Below are 17695 nucleotides of genomic sequence, written 5' to 3' on the forward strand. Positions count from 1 at the left end.
TAAGAGGAAATTCCCTTCAGTCTCTGGTTTCTGTTCTCTTCTTTGGATGATTGTTATCTGTGATCCCCTTGGTACATTGAAGAAGAGATGTCTAGTTCTTCAGTAAGTTATAAGATCTATTTATTAGTTGATAAGTCTGGAATGGTAGGTTAGGAAAGAGGGAAACAGGAAGTCCCTATTCTATTTTCTACCTAAAGTTTCTTCAGGGGTTGAGGCTCAGGTCTAGGGACCTAAGTCCCAGAAGACCTTAGGATCTTTGTGATCCTGATGGTTGGTGTAATTTCCTGAGATAGAGATACAGCTTTGAAGGAAAATCTTCGGGGGGTGGTTGGGGGAGGGATAGTCTCTTGCCTTCCCCAAAGGGAAAAAGTCTCTATCCACCACTTATAAGGAAAGATGGTTAATCTGGGTCTCTTCAGATCAATGAGGTATTGTAGCAGTATAAGGTCAGCGAGGTTGCTCCTTCCCCTCTCAAGTCAGAAGGGACAAGAAAATATTTTTCCAACTGTCCACCTGCTTTTCTTAGCTAGAGATTCTAGTTCCATCCTCCATTGGCAGCCAAAGTTCCATTTCCTTCTTGCATGAGATTTCATTGTAAAATCCAGTCTTTGCAATATATATTGTATCGCTCTCATCTACACTAGGCAACTGGCATGCATTGCAATATGCTCAGAAGATCAAACCTTTCTTTCCTTAGTCATTTTATCTTTGGCTGGTTACAAAGGTCTGTCCCAAAGTATTTTATTCATTGTTTTTATTTATCTAGTTTAAACACATCCTGATATAAAAAGAAATTAAGAAAACATTCATATTCTGGAGGTTTATACATAAAGTTACTCTGCAATAATTCATTCACAACTCAGAACAAAAATCACTGGTCACTGTTAGCCTGAATGTATTAAGATATTTTAGGTAAATAAGTTAGCTAGGTGAGTTGGCTCAGAGGCACTTAAGTGGCTCAGTGGATAAAACACTGGATCCAGAGATAGGACGATCTGAGTTCAAATCTGAACTTAAGTACTTACTATGTGACCTTAGATAAGTCACCTAACCTTGATTTGTCTTAATCCACTGGAGAAGGAATTGGTAAACTCCTCTAATATCTTTGACAAGAAAACCTTATGGACTGATTTGGAGTGCATAGGGTCACAAAGTGTCAGACGTGACTAAACAACAACAAAGTCAGCTCAAAGATATAACATTAATATGTATTCTTCCAGATGCAATTTCAGAATTTACAGAATCTGTTTTGGGGGGAAAGGTTTATTACTACTCTTCTTGGGGTAGAATTTACAAAAACTCTTATAGTTTATACAGAGCTGATAAAAGTTTCAGAAAATTTAGCTCTTCTGGCAAAGCATCTCACAGACAATCAGAAAAGCCCTGTCTATTATAATATTTAACCCAAAGGGTGCTCTAATATCTGTTAGATATAAAGAAATCTGGACCATCATTCTAAGCTTAAGATACATTTTTAATTGTGGGAAATTAGAGCTGGTCTCACCACACCCCATTTGTGGCAAAGACCCCATTTAGATGTGTGATAGTGTGTTTTATAGGCTTTTGACAATTAATTAGCATAAATGATTTATAAGACAAAATGTTCAGAAAATGTTAAAATGTGTTATAACATTTGGTAACAAGTTTTGGTAACATTGGTTAAGAAGTAATAAATTCTAGTACAAGGTCAAGATAAAATACATTATAAAGAAATTTGATTACTCTTATAACATCTAGAATAATCATACTAACTCTGGGGGGGGGGGGGGGGAGTTAAGTCAGAGGAGCCTGTCTTTGATCATAAGGCTCTGAGGAGCCTGTAGTGGGTATAAATCTTCACAGGATCAAATAACATCTGGACTAGCCAAGATAGTTTCCCTATTATTTCATTAGACCAGCTGTGTATTCAACATTCCAAATAATACTGACTTATTTCCTGCTATCTGAGTTTCATCTTCCCTATATATCTTCATAGACTTGAAATTTTTATTCATCAAACAAGCTCTTAATCTAGTTATAGTTGCTATGTTTTAATACACAAAAATTATATGCTTTATAATACTATGGCTAATATTCTATTATTATAATTGATATCTTATACAGAGAGTTTACTAACTGGGTCTAGCTCTTTCTAAAGTCATAATTATGTAAACATTTGGCTATTCTCCACAATGCAGTGATCTGGGACAATCCTGAAAGACATGATGGGGAATGCTATCCACCTCCAGGGAAAGAACTGTTGAAGTCATCTTTTACATCAGTATGGTGTAAAGATTAAAATTTAGGGGAGAGGGGGAGACTGAGGCAGGTAGAAATTAGTTTCTCTCTGCAAGGAATATATATTTTTTAGAGGTTTATTAAAGGTTAAAGATTAAGAATATACAAGTAAGAAACATGTGCCTAGGCCAGAGGCCTAGACAAAATAACCTCACATCATGGAAGAGACACCTCTGCTCCAAAAACGCAAGTCCAAAAAGGGAGAGCCCTTCAAAAGCCTTTGCTTAAATATCTTCTCGATCTCGGCCCAGGTGAGATTACAAGGCATTCTGGGGAAGTGGAGCAAAGGCTCATGGGGATTGTAGTCCTGTATTCGAGTCTATTTTTTACATCCCCCCGTGTGATCATTTGTGGAAAAATTAATTTTTCCCCAAAAGGATCATAAAAACATAATAAACTTAAAAGATTACAATAGTGTGAGGATAAGAGAAAAAAGAATAAAACTAATAATTTCTGAACACATTGACAAAAAGCCGTTAGGGGGCAGTCCCCTTTGGCATAAAAGTATACATACAAATAAATGTTCAATCAACAACACCCAAAGTTCAATTTTGTGCAACTTGTGGTCTGGAGGCTTCTTCATGATGGCTTCTCCAACAGTTCAGTTTCTGAATTCAGGGAAGTAGCATCTTCTTTACCTAAAATTCTTCTCAAAAGGAATTTAAACTTTGAAATTTAAATAATGATTTTTTTACATTCCCCCGTGTTGTGGGTGATTGAAAGATTCAGAATCAGTTAGGGATGCATGGCTGAGGTATATGAATCAATTGGCAAGAGATATTAAAAAGACATCAGAAAATACAAGGCTTTCTCACAAAAAATGAGATCCATTTCCTCTTTGTATCTGGCCATGATCACTGTGAGTAGAAGGCAAATGAATTGAACAAGGTTAACAATTTTTCATCTTTAAAAATACAGTAGTACAAATATGTAGATATCAAAATCCCCAAAATTCTCAATAGCCCAATTAATTACAATAGCAAACAAACACAGTTTCATATTTCACATAAGTTGCTGTATGACATTTTTAAAACCTATGAATTGATGGACATTTGTCACAATTTTTACAAACGTAGCAATCTTTCAACCTTGGTAATAAACATATTTTTTTTTTAAAACAAAGTAAAACTCATCTTGGGTTTAGAACATAATCAAGAAATCTATATATCATCCTGGTAGAAGTAAAATAGTGAGCTGAAGAGCATAAATAAAGGGGTGCTCCTTGTTCTTGGAGGCTTTTCCCAAGGGTACAAATGCCCTGAAATTAACTGCCCAACTTCCATTCACATGTGGGAAGGTTGGGGGTTATAAAATACATTTCACTTCAGCTACTAGAATGGGCCTTACCTCGTGGTAGGGGCAGGCAAAATAACCAGACTGTTAAAAAAAATTCCAAAATCATATTTAAAAAACCCTTAAAATCAAATCATTTGTGGTATTTAGCACATTAAAATTCCAAAGGCTGTTAATACAATTATAACCAGTTCTGAAGTCCATCTATCCTCAGCAAAATAGAAAAAAGCTGTTTTTTCATATATGGGCTTATTCACAATAATATTTGTTCAACACAGTTATAGGGGGAAAACAACCGAATTTTAAAACTCAGTACATTCAAAATAAATTCAATCAACCTTCAGTTCACAGAATAATATTCAATCCAGTAATATATGAACTTAAAATCACAAAGTTAAACCTTAAACAAAACAATGCAATAGAATAGAGAGATTTTTTAATAAACCATTGGAGTCTGAAATGCCTTAGAGCCTTTAGTCTCTTCAAAGTTCCTTGGGTTGTTTTTTCTTGTTTGTTTGTTTTTAATTATCCATTTAAATGTCTATTGTCCGAAGGTAGAGTAGGAAAGGCTAGGCTATGGGGTTCAAGGGATCCGTCCAGGGCCCCATAGCTGGGAAGCATCGGAGGCCAGATTTTAGCTAGAGACCTCCCCTCTCTGGGCCTGGCTTCCAGTTCGCTGGGCCACCCATTTTCCTCCCCAAAGTTAAAGTTGAAGCTTTGGGCTGAGTCTGCTCCCAGACAGGCAGGTAAAATCAATGAAACTGCCAGAAGAGTCAAAAATCCTTTTAAATAGCCCATTGCTATTAAGTTTCTGTTTGAAAAGATCTGTTTCTTCTCTCTAGTCTTTTCTGTCTTTCCCCTCTCTGATCCCGCAGTGGCCAATACCCCCAGCCACGTGGAGGCTTAGCCTAAGGGAAAATTACCCGATCTCCTTTCCCTCTGGTCTCTCCCCTCCGCCCACGTGGCCAATACTGTTACCAGCTGGTCGCAATGAGTCCTGAGCGATCTGCTCCAAGGATCTGGGTGATGAGCCGGCTGGGTCGGGCTCCTGGGTCTGGGGCGCAGAAATAGGCAGGCAGCGGGCCGGTGAGAGGCCAGGAGCAGGAGCAGCTGCGGGGGTGGGCAAGGCCGGGACCAGGTACCAGGTGAGGATGATCAGGGCTGCAGGCTGCAGGCAGGAAGCGGCGGGGCGCTTTCTAGGTACTAGCTATTAAAACTGAATTTAAGATCAGAAAAGAAATCAGAAGACTGAAAGTTCTTTTTCCCGTAGTGGTTAGCCAAACTGTAAAGATTAAAATTTAGGGGAGAGGGGGAGACTGAGGCAGGTAGAAATTAGTTTCTCTCTGCAAGGAATATATATTTTTTAGAGGTTTATTAAAGGTTAAAGATTAAGAATATACAAGTAAGAAACATGTGCCTAGGCCAGAGGCCTAGACAAAATAACCTCACATCATGGAAGAGACACCTCTGCTCCAAAAACGCAAGTCCAAAAAGGGAGAGCCCTTCAAAAGCCTTTGCTTAAATATCTTCTCGATCTCGGCCCAGGTGAGATTACAAGGCATTCTGGGGAAGTGGAGCAAAGGCTCATGGGGATTGTAGTCCTGTATTCGAGTCTATTTTTTACATCGGTTTTATTTGGGGATTTGGGTTACATATGAGTTTGCTCTTATAATAATGACCAATATGAAAGTGTGTTTTGCATGATAATTAAAAAAATAAAGCCATATTTACAATTCCTGCCTAAAGGAGTATTTGTGATCACTTAATATAAAAGCAATAAATTCAATTTCCTTTTTATATCCAAATTTTTAAAAATTATAATATTCAAACTATGATCTCAAATTAATAGCATTTTTATATTATGGTTTCCTAAAAGCACGATGGGAGGAATTTATCATAATAACCCAATATGATAAACTTAAAACAGACTCAAAGTGAAAACAAAACCTATCACTGGTGTTGTAAAGGATTAGCTTTGCAAAAAGCAAGAAGCAAAGAGATCCCACAGGGAAATATCAGAGCCAACATTCCAAAGTTCTTAGGAGGTGAGGAACAGAACACAGAGGAGTTGCTGGCAGTTGGTGGACTCTGGAAGAGTGAGAGCCTGCTTTTCCTCTAGCTGTCAGGATAAACCAGGAGGGTAGCTGTCTGGTTTTCTGGGGTGGACCCAGTGAGCCATTGGTTGCCTCTCTCTTTGGCTGTCTTGACATTATGCCTGTTTCTACTGTTGGTGGTGACATCTTACTGGGATTTCTGTTTGGATCAAACAAAGGACTTCTGTCTTGTGAGATTTCTTTGAGCCCTTTGTCCTTGCCTCTACCAATCCTTCCTTAATTTTAATTAATTAGTTAGTTTAGTATAATTATAGAAAGTTTCGGATTTTAATATCTAGTGTGGGTTAGAAGTAAGTTAGTCCCTGATTCCCTTCCCTTCCTTTCTCCCTTTAGTTAAATAAACCTTTTATTTTATATATATGTAGCTAGTTTGAACCCTTCTTTTAAACCACTGTATAACACTGGGCAAATGACATTGATTCAATTAAATACATTTCTGTACTATCTTACAGGAAAAAAAAATAAATTGATCAGCTTCTCAAGTTAGGCATTCTAGCTCAGACATATCCAGAGGCCAATACAGAGTAATTAAAAATCCAGTTGTACTTATGGTTACAAAAGTGGCTCTTATTCTTCTAATTCATATAGATTTTACTTCAATGCCAAAATTGAAATGTATTTTCCATTAAGATTTGTTTTACTTGTACAGTATCAAATATCACAAACATTCTGGGAGGAGAAGGAAAGGTGGAAAAAATCTCACTCTAAATGAGATTTCAATACAATAATGTTACCAGCATTCTTGTTAAAAGTGAGCACAGGATACTAATAGGTAAGTTTACATCTTATTTACTTAAGATTAGTAGCACAATCCATAAGTAGGAGATGAACATGTGTATAAATTTCACAGATGATATACATTTTTTCTCTCGTTTGGAGTTACATGAGCTAGAAAAAGCGATATTTTTTTTCTAAGCAGATATGTGTAAAGGACACATAGGCAGGGAGACATTAAATAGAGAATACAAGGGAAAAATGTATCTTTAGTTAACATAAATATTTACTAAAGCCCAAAGGAAATAGACCTTTTTTAAAAAATTAGATAAGCTTGAAAGGAGACAAATTTTATACCTTTAAAGTTCTTCCTGAAGTACACAGCCAATTTGGGGAGTGCATTCTGAAACAAGGGAATTGCAAACATAACCCTTGGTACATTGTAAAAAAAATAATGTTTTGCATATTCTTCACATAAAGATACGAATACACTGGTCCTTCAAGGATAGAATTTTAGCAACCCTACACTCAAATAATTCCATTCTACAAATTTATTTCTAAATTTTTCAGTTGGTAAATGTTGTAACTAAATAACATTCTGCCCAACTTAAATCATGCTATAATTCCAGCTATTTTTCTATATCAACAAGAGAATCTAAATAGCTGAAATAAAATCCAAAGATCAGACCTTTCAAAATGTATTTTAACAAGCATATCTACAAATAGTATTCACAAATTTACAGGTCAAGAAATCTTCCTGTTCTCTGATTTCAATGATATCCCAAACTTATCCCAAATGATATCCCAAAACTGTTCTTTCCCTTTCATCCTATGGAATTTGATTAAAGCACCATCAACTTATTTAACATCTGGTTTACTCCACTTTTTCAGTTCCTAACATTTGTAGACTTCCCAATTATACATTAAAACTATTCTCAAAACTAGTTTACCTTTTTTCAATGAATCTCTTTTGCAGATTAGCACCTTTTGAATTAAACTAAATACTCTCCTCAGATGGAAAAGAAGCTTGTTAGAGATAAAACAATCACACAAATAGAGACTGTCTTCAATCTGGATGTTACCAAAGAATTCTCTCATGAAGATCTCCCTTCTCTTAGGAAATTCTCTGCCCTACCTGGATATTCTAGTAGAATTTACTAGATGCCCCCTGATCCCATATGTAAGATAAGAGAAGAGAAATATTACATGGTCAAGAGATCATATCTTAGAGGGACCTGCTGAAGGAAGAGTGGGAGAAAGGAAATAAGAAGCTGAGAATTCTAAGGAAGGAACAGAGGCTTGGAGATCCAGCTGACAACTCACTTCTGGCTTGGGGAAAGAGAGGAGAAAGGTGGATTCCCTAAAGCTAGAGAGAAACCTGTTTCTTTAAAGATTTACTGTCCTTTCTGAACCCCTGAATATCTCCAATCAAATTCTCCCTGACAGCAATCTAAAGTCCTCAGTTGGACTGTGGATTGAGACTTTTTGAAGAAAGCCATCCATAGAGCCTTTCCAAGGATTTCTCTCTCTGTCTCTCTCTCTCCCTCAACTGTCCCTGGACTCCTACGTTTAGTTAGCTTAAGAGTAGGGACTGACAGGCAGTTGGCAAAAAAATAAATAAATAAATAAATAAATAAATAAATAAATAAATAAATAAATAAATAAATAAATAAATAAATAAATGAATGAATAAATAAATGAATAAATAAATAAATAAAAGGAGGGATCATGGCTGAGAAGTCTAGGGGGTAACTGTAGGGCTTCCCTGTTTACCCACTTTCCTACTTGATTGCCACCCCTTCCCTGCTTGAACCCCAATACATCACCTGTTATTTCAAGATTTAGGTCTGGGTCAGTCTATAACTAACATAGTAAAGGGGATTGAGGATTTGGGGAAGGTCATACCTCTCCCCAAAAGAGGGATTGACTTCTAGATCTCAGGGATTCAAGTTTGCCTGACCCAAGGAATTGACATCTCTCCTTGGCAGTAGAGCAGCCCTAAAATCCTGAGAGAGACTGACAGTTGATGTCCCTGGGGGAAGCAGAGGCATAAGAATTCATCTTGCCTCTCAAGGATAGATTGGACCTGGGGGGGGGGGGGGGGGGGGCGGCATTTTGTTATCTCACTAAGGCTTCCCTCTCTAGTCTCCTGTCTTCCATGGCCCAGAAAGCATTCTCTGGGGAGACATACTCCCCTTTCAAGGAGACAGGATTTGGCTATCTCCCTTCAGAAAAGAGGAAAAGGATCTTTTCATTCTCTCAACTCCATTCCCTCTTTCTCTCCATCATCACTATCCCTTCTCCTAATTCTCTGTATTACATATACCAAATCTCTTTTACAAATCAGTAATTTTCTCACAGCAGCAAAATCCATTTCAAGTTTCTATTAGGTAAATTTGCTTTTAATTAAACAGTTTAATTTTGTTGAATGACCCACAGGGGTAAGATAAAATTATCCTAAAATTAAATTTTGTATTTACTTTCTAATTTAAATAAGCCTCTTTCTTTCCTAGATGTAGAGAAAATCTCAAGTACCAAATTAGACTTCCCCCACTTTTCTCTGGAAAATTGTTTAGAAGAGTATCTCCAGGGAATAAAGTATGACAGAGGGGTGTTTTATATGACAAAAAAAGCCTCCTTACCCTAAAAACCTACTGTAATTTACCCTAAAAACCTATTGTAATTCCAAATCACATTTTCATGGATAGATTTTTCTTTCAGTCAATTTCTATAAAGGGGAAATCTTTACCACTCTGTCCCCTTTTCTACCTTCTTCTCCACTCTCAACCTGGCTAAAATGAGGAGCATAAAGATGAAAGGGGGGAGGGGAGAGTTTCCAGACATGTACCTGCTAGGTCTAGAAATTTTTTCTCCCATCTAAAGTTTAATCAAAGAGTCAGTGTAAATCCCTATTTTGTAGGAAGAAAAAGTCAGCATCAGAATTGCAGTATGTGAATCTTGAAATTTCTCAGACTTATGAATGTTAAAAAATTCCCCATTGGGACTATTCCCCATTTTAAACAGTGAAGCTACTTAGATCTAAAATGTGAGAACTCTACTTAGATCAGAAATGTGAAGACCTCTACTCCACCCATACTTAAGCCTGCTTTAGGGAAAAAAATTCCTTGCTGAACAATGAAAAATACTTAAACCCATACTTAAGTCATGCCTATTTTTAGAATTAATACAAAGGGGTGCTAAGTACCTATAAAGGTCAGGCAACTTGTAAACTTACATGGGACAAAGAGGTGAGAAACTTACTCAGAGATTCTAGCCGACTCAGGTATGGATTACTAAAAGGATTAGTCTACTCAGGTGTGAATTCAGAATGGTCTGTCCTTTGGAAAACGTCTACTGTGATTGGTAGATGGAAGAACTTAGGGGAGGTGACATAGGAGAAAACCCCCTATATAAGAAAAGGACAGGCTATTGAAAAAGATCTCTGGAGCTCTCAAAGAGTCTCTTGAGAGACAATCTCTAAGGAGGTTCTTGAGAGAAGGACAATCTCTAAGGAAGTCTCTCAAGGGAGGCTGACTGGCTGGAACTCCCTCTGGGGAGACTCTGTCCCCCTGAATCCTCGCTTGGACAGATTTTGTGGTGAGTGATTAAAGATTGACTGATCTTTTCTTTTAGGACTTAGGCCTGGGTTGGCCAGGGCTGCCCTGGGCTGGTCTATCCTTTTCTCATTCCCCTTTTTCTCTCTTTCTCTCTTTAATTCCTCATTGTATTAATTAATTAAAGTCTCTATAAAACCCAGCTGACTTGGGTATATTCATAATTGGGAATATTTCCCTGGCGACCACCTTATATTTGATTTAAAACAAGACACTAGTAGAAACGTATTTTCTGCGGTCACAATTTACTCATCCACTCTTATATCTACAACAATTTATATCTTCCACTATTTTAACTCACTACAGTTTATGACCTCAACCATTTTAACTCTTACAGTTTATGGCATCCACTCTTTTAAATGCCACAAGTAACCATGTTCAGAATCAATTAAACTTAAGTAATTAAAATATATGAATGGTCTCATTTTTAAAAGTTCCTCCCTTGATCAAGGATTTATTTCACCTATTTTTACAGTTCTTGCATTTTCTTTTTCTTAAAGTTTACCTAGACTGGTGCTTCCATATCAGGAGTAGATTCAACAAATAATGACAACTTTTGAATCCACAGGTTATTGCCATGAACCAGAATTATCAAATCACTGACCACTCAAAATAGTTTATTTATGACAGATTTTAACCAGACCAGAGAAGAACTACTCATTGATTAAAGCAAATGACAATCTGATAGACAACACAACCTGAAATACCTACCAAAAAATGATTTCTGACTGATCAATGTTGAATTGAGGCTCATGTCTGCATTTTTTCAAACCAGACAAGGCTAGCCTATAAGAGATCCCCAAAATGACTGCTGAGCATTAGATATATCTGTTTTTAATCAGACTACATCAGAATTACCTATGTATGTGGACAGAGAGAGTAGTAGTAGTAGTCTCTCGGTAACCGAGGATGACAATTGTCTTTGTGCGTTTTCATCTATGATAGGTGAGTGTGCACAAAGACACTTGTGCGTGAAGGAAATTTAAGTGGAAAAGTCGATGCACAGAGACAGTCCCACTCTCTCGGCGTTGGAAGCCTGGGTCCAGTGGCACGAAAAATTGTTACACCTTGAGACTTCCTCAGCTGCATTGGATGGCCGTGTTGTCTTTTGTGCTCCAACATGCCCTAAGCACTCCACAGTGCCTTGCTGCGTCGCCATCTCAGCCGTTGAACCTTCTTATTGGTTTCTTCCGTCTGTTCAGCCAAAGCAGTCTTCACATGCTGGGTGAGCAAAGCCCTGGTTCACCAGGGGTCGGTGATGACCTGATGGCTACCCTCACAAGGTGCACCTACTTTTCCACTTAAATTTCCTTCACGCACAAGTGTCTTTGTGCACACTCACCTATCATAGATGAAAACGCACAAAGACAATTGTCCCACTCTCTCGGTGTTGGAAGCCTGGGTCCAGAGGCACGAAAAGTTGTTATGCCTGGAGACTTCCTCAGCTGCATTGGATGGCTGTGTTGTCTTTTGTGCTCCAACACGCCCTAAGCACTCCACAGTGCTTTGCTGCGTCGCCATCTCAGCCATTGAACCTTCTTGTTGGCTTTTCTGCCTGTTCCACCGAAGCAGTCTTCACATGCTTGGGTGAGCAAGGCCCTGGTTCACCAGGGTCTACAACCCGATGGCTACCCTCACAAGGTTTAGCCAGCCTGTCGAAGCCGTTGCCTGGGGAGTGGACGCTGCCGCATGCTAGCAGCTACTAGGAGCCACAAGTGAGAGCTGGGTGTCAGGTGGGGGTCAGAGGCTGGAGAGCTGCCCTAGAAGGGCATGACAAGCCCTCCATACCAGAGATACTACCCCTCCCTGAACACCCCATACACCCCACAGAGAGAGTAACAAGAAAGTATAGTCATGACAAATGAAAAATGGAGTGTTCTTGCTTACTTGCCTTTAGGAAAACAGGAGGAAAGGGCACAGAATTTGGAAAATGTCTAGTTTTAGTCTGCACAAGTATTCAACCAGAAAAAGAAGGGGTAGAGGAGGTTCATCTATTTAAGACCCCAGAGTTTCAGTCAAGCCTTTGCTTTTGACTCCTGAAGTGCCATGCTCATCAAGGAGATCAATGAAGCTTCAAATTCTAAAATTCAAGAGTATATATCATTATTTTGATACAAAAGATAAACATGAAATGCAGACAATACAGCCAAGAACACAGACATCTAACTTGTCTTGTGTTTTTCTACAAAGAATAGCAACTTTACTTGTATTTGAATTTTTCTGCTCAGAAATATTCCTAGGTAGATTTTTACCTTGTATGTTCTGGAGGGCTTCCGGACTGGAAGAAACAATTTTTCCAACCTATTCTTAAACCTTTGAGGTTCACAAATTTGTTAAAAAAAAAACTAAGGATTATTGATACGTACTACTTCCAACTGTATCAATGCAGAGAAATTTAAAAAAGTTTATTTAATTAATTATAGAATATTTTTCCATGGTTACACGAATCATGTTCTTTCCCTCTCCTCCTCCCACTCCCTCCTGTAGCCAATAGCAATTCCACTGGGTTTTACATGTGTCATTGATCAAGACCTATTTCCATATTATTGATATTTGCACTGGGGTAATCATTTAGTCTATATCACCAATCATATCCCCATTGACCAATGATCAAGTAGTTGTATTTCTTCTGCATTTCTGCTCCCACAGTTCTTTTTCTGAATGTGGATAGCAATCTTTCTTATAAGTCCCTCAGATTTGTCCTGGATCATTGCATTGCTGCTAATAGAGAAGTCTATTTTATTCGATTGTGCCACAGTGTATCTGTCTCTGTGTATAATGTTCTCCTGGTTCTTCTCCTTTCATTCCATGCAGAGACATTTTAGTATAACTGATTTATTATATGCTTTGAGTAGTTCCAATGGAGACAGAAACCAGTGGGCATCAAATAACATTTTCAGCAATCTTTTAAAGGTTTTAGCCACAAATCAAGATAGAAACAATTAGAATTTTACAGAGAAAGGTGAAAATTCATACATTAAAGGATAGGAGGAGTTTATCTGCATATCCTACATACATATCTGCATACAAATAATACACAGATTAACAAACATTAAGGCAATTTAAATGGAATTTACAGAAAAGCAGAGCAAAAACTAAGGGCTGTAATTGGTGCTTCACTTTCTAGTTGATGTGATTAGACGGTTTTAATTAAATGATATTCTTAAAGCCAATACAGATTACATCTCTTACCACTGGACAAAAATATTTATAGCAGATTTTTTTCTGGTGGCAAAGAATTTAAAGCTAAAAGGATGCCCATCAATTAGGGAATGGTTGAAAAGGTTGTTAAATGAATGCAATGAAATACAATTATGATGTAGGAAAAAATGTAAAAAAGATAGTTTCAGAAAAAGCCTGGTCACCGTATAAATTTATTAAAGTGAGTTGAACCAGGACAATTTGAAAAAGTAACATTGTAAACATAACCAAATCTGAAAGACTTAGTAACTCGGATCACAATAGCCAACCACAATTCCAAAGGACTCATGGAAACATGCTATCCACTACAGAGAATTAACGAACAGTGTGGAACATATTTTCTTCTCATTTTTAGTGTGTGTGACTATGAAATACGGAAACTACTTGTGTGAGTACATCTATCTGTAATGTGTATTGTCTTTCCTGCCTCCTCAAAGGTTGGGGAGGGGCAAGGAGGTTTATGAAACTAAAAAAAAAAAAAAAAAAAAAAAATATATATATATATATATATATATATATATATATATATATATATATATATATATATATATATATATATATATGTGGTTTTTTTTTTAAGTATGACAAAAAAAAAAGAACCTGTTCTATGTGATGGGAATACAAAGACAAAAAGATTGTCTGGCCCCTGCCTACAAGACGTTTCCATCCAATGGGCCAAAGCAACTGGCACGCTCAGGGAGAGCAAACCAAATAAACACTCAGTCTGGTCGGCGGCTAGGGGTGGGGTTGGGAGCCAGAAAGGCCCCACGTGAGAAGAGGCACCTCAATTGAGCAGGGAAGGAAGCTGGAAATCGAGGGAGCCGGATAAAACACACATTCTTACAGGCAGCTCCTTGGGTGGAGACAGGGTTTTCGCAGTGGTCTCGGTGTGCTCAGCGTTTGGCACAGGATCACGACCCAAAAAGAGGTTTCATAAACAGACTCTTGGGGTAACGGATAAGAAAAAGCCTTAGTAGCTTCCAGGAGGCGCCTCTTTCCGCCCCACGCATGCGCACAAAATTCCTCCGACTCCACTTCCGGATACCTGGACTCCTAGATCTCTTCTTTCTGGGTAGGTCCGGACTCTGCAGAGCGGTTGCCACGGAAACGTTAATAGGAATCAAAGTATCCTCCGGAGCTCGGGAGGCGAGTTAGGGACAAGAGCAGGAAGGGGCGGAAGGAAGTGCACTGACAACTCTTCCGGTTCCTCTCTGCTGTCACTCCAATATCCCGACTTCATGGACTTGCTTTGTGTCTCCTCCACCCTCCCTGTCCTGGACCCGGGAGCTGGTGTTACTCCGGCCTTCAGCCCTCCGTCCGTCCCTAGGCCTCTTGCGACCTCTCCCTGCTCCCGCCGCTTCTAGCTAGCTGAACTGTCCCCAGAGATCGGGGGAGGGGGGGGGGGCGGCTGCCAGGCCCCGTCTTGGGTTTCTATGCGCACGGGATCGGGCGATTCTCTTGACAGGTGCCTGGTGGGTCCCTTTTCTGGACGTGGGCTGTTGGTGAGCTCCCTCTGCGGGGGCAATGGGGATGAGAGGGTTGGTTCTGCCCATGATCTGCAAAGGTAGACTAATGCTTGTCTGGGGTCTCTTTTCTTTCCCAGTTTTGCCTTTGGAACATCAGCCCTTCTCCTGAAGGGCGGGATGGCCCCTGTATTCCTGACAGCACTAGACTTCCAAGTGAGTTCAGTTGGTTCTTTCTGGGTCGTCAAGGGGAAGAGATATTTGTTTTTTCTTCTTGGCCTGAAACCTCTCTTGAGCCAGGCATTAAATATATCTCCTTGGTCCTTAGCTTCTTCTTCTGTCATTGGAGGGGTTGGACTAGATAGGGTCCAGGGGCCTTCTCTGTTTGTACACCTATAATGGTATGATTCTAGGCTCATCAGAAGGTAGAATTTAAAACTATATTTGATCGTCCCATATTCCAATCCCATCATTTTAGAAATGAGGAAAAAGCCTTGGAGAGGGACCTAATAATTGGTTTTGGGGCTTCACAACTACCCTTTCTGTAGCTACTATCTTTATTTTATAGAGAATGAAGCTACTTAAGAGATGAGAATTTATTCCAGGTTTTACAGGCTCCATTTTTGCTGTTGATCTATATCATTCACCATATCTGAGATCACACTATTAGTAAGTAGCAGAAACACGATTCTGTTACAGTTTCTTTGAATCCCATTTCTCCTTCACTATACCATCCTGCCATTCTTTATAATATATATTACATATATATATATATATATATATATATATATATATATATATATATATATATATATATATATATATATATATATATATATATATATATATATATATATATACTACCTAGGGTGTACTTTCTAACTTGCTCCTCTCTTCACACAAAATTCACTCATTCAAGACTTTTAATATTAGGTCCACAGTTGAATGTTGTGAAGGATGAAATACAAATAATATAATATAAAATATTTAAATCAGTCTCTACAAAGCACTTCTTGGAAATGCGTAAGTACCATAAGCAATATTTCCCCCTTTAACTGGAGGAAACTGGCAGAGAAGGAAAATAAACTGCTCAGGATCATTCAGATAGGTTAAGATTCAAAAGAAAGAACAATACATTAAGTTCCCCCATGAATCAGTTCAGTCTTTAAATATTTTATGCATTCAGAGAAGGAATATAATATTAAATCAATAATCTGGATTTTTATAGCAACATGTTAATCTTTTTTTCTTTTCAAGATGACATAAAAGCCAACCTTATTGGCCTCAATACAAAATTTTTTGTTATGGGAGAAAGGCGGAGCAAAAAATTAAGACAGGAAGTAGTTGGCCTCCATTTTTATGATTAAATGAGACCCAAAGGGTAATTAAAATAACTCTAAGGCAGTTATAATAATGTAAATCATGTTTGTTTTTAATTTACATTAAGAGATGACTTTGTGAGAATCTTTCCATGTTATTAAAAAGTCTAGTATTGGGGCGGTTAGGTGACGCTGTGGATAGAGAGCCAGACCTAGAGACAGAAGGTCCAGTGTTCAAATCTGGCCTTAAACACTTCCCAGCATTGTGACTTTGAACAAGTCATTTAATCCCAATTTTCTAGCCCTTACCAGCTCTTTGTCCTGGGAACTGATACTTAGTATCAAAGTTAAATTGCTTGGGAGACAGTATGATAAAGTATTTGTACCTGAACAAATCTTTGCACATGATTCCAGGAAGACCTGACTTTTCAGCCCTTCTTTTCAATGGCCATTTTCAAATGACTTAATGTCCTTACACTTCATTTCTTCTTTTGTAATCTTTGGGGGAAGTAGTACCCACAGAACCTACTTCATAAGATCTATATATGTTAAAATAAGATAATGCCTATAAGGGAGTTTCCTAACTAAATACCATAGAGATATCAACTATTAATATTAAAGTACTCCAACTTGGGGGCACTATAATAAGCATGTTTGGATTAACTTGAAATAGTGCAAATAGGAAGAAATAGCATTGAATAATGTTATCCAACACAAATTAAATTTGATTATTAATGTAAATGTATTATGTTAATCACTCTAGGTGAGAATAATATGTTAATGTTAGATACTTAATTTAAAATTATGTTGATATCAAATGTATAAATTGGGCATTTGAGGAAAATGTATAACTTGTACTCTCAAATGTCACTTAAATTTCTTAAAATCAGTGTTTTTATCTGTGAAATGAAGATAGAACTTTTTATCCTGTCTCATGGAGTTTTTAATGGAGAAAGTATTTCATAAACTAAATGTGCAGTATACATATTGCACTTGCTTTTTTTCCACAATGAAAGATACATCGGTTGTATTCAATATGAATTTGATTTGGAACCCTAAATATTAAGAACTACCCTTAAAATTTTTTTTTACCATATTTACCACTCCCAGAAGATCCAAAAAAGTTTAGTGACGTTCAAGGATGTGGCTGTGGATTTTACCAAGGAGGAATGGAGAAACCTGGACCCATCCCAGAAAGAGTTATACAGGGACGTGATGCTGGAGAACTATAGAAACCTTGTCTTCTTGGGTAAGGAGAGCTGTCTCCTGTGACTGATTCTTTCCGTAGTGGAATCTTTGTTACTTTACTTAAATCAGCATTTTTTTCTACATTGAGAGTTATTATTTGACACATAGACTAGTTGCTAATCTTTTATTGGCACAGATTGAATTCTTTTGCTCTTTAGTCCCAAATGAAAGGTCTTTACTGTGGATAGGTAGAAATTGGCTAGTTATTTGTGTTCCCTGAGTTTATTTTTTTTCCATTCTTTGTCCATTCAAAGATTTTCCCCTAAAATTCTAGTATATGTGAGCATGAAAATGTTTCATTTTTTTCAGTTGGATCAAATGTAATTTTTTGTCCTGTGAGTCAAATCTTCTGTGTCTTTTCTCCATCCATTTCTAGAAAGCAATGTAGAGGATTATTTAGATATGTTTTCTACCACGCTGTGGACATCCCTTGCATGCCCATCTACCTCAGA

At 37.8% G+C, this 17695-nt stretch overlaps 1 protein-coding gene across 1 annotated transcript in view; it reads left to right on the plus strand.

Moving 5' to 3' along the window:
• Positions 1-17695, plus strand: part of LOC100014624 (zinc finger protein 845-like) — a 63925-nt gene that overhangs the window by 39922 nt on the left and 6308 nt on the right. Inside the window, exons 7-9 of the mRNA XM_007477054.2 lie at positions 14290-14528; positions 14817-14892; positions 17106-17244. Coding sequence (XP_007477116.2) covers positions 14290-14528; positions 14817-14892; positions 17106-17244 — 454 coding nt within the window. The remainder of the gene's footprint in view (positions 1-14289; positions 14529-14816; positions 14893-17105; positions 17245-17695) is intronic.

The sequence above is a fragment of the Monodelphis domestica genome, chromosome 1, assembly GCF_027887165.1.
Source record: "Monodelphis domestica isolate mMonDom1 chromosome 1, mMonDom1.pri, whole genome shotgun sequence".
In the NCBI taxonomy this organism is placed as follows: Eukaryota; Metazoa; Chordata; class Mammalia; order Didelphimorphia; family Didelphidae; genus Monodelphis; species Monodelphis domestica.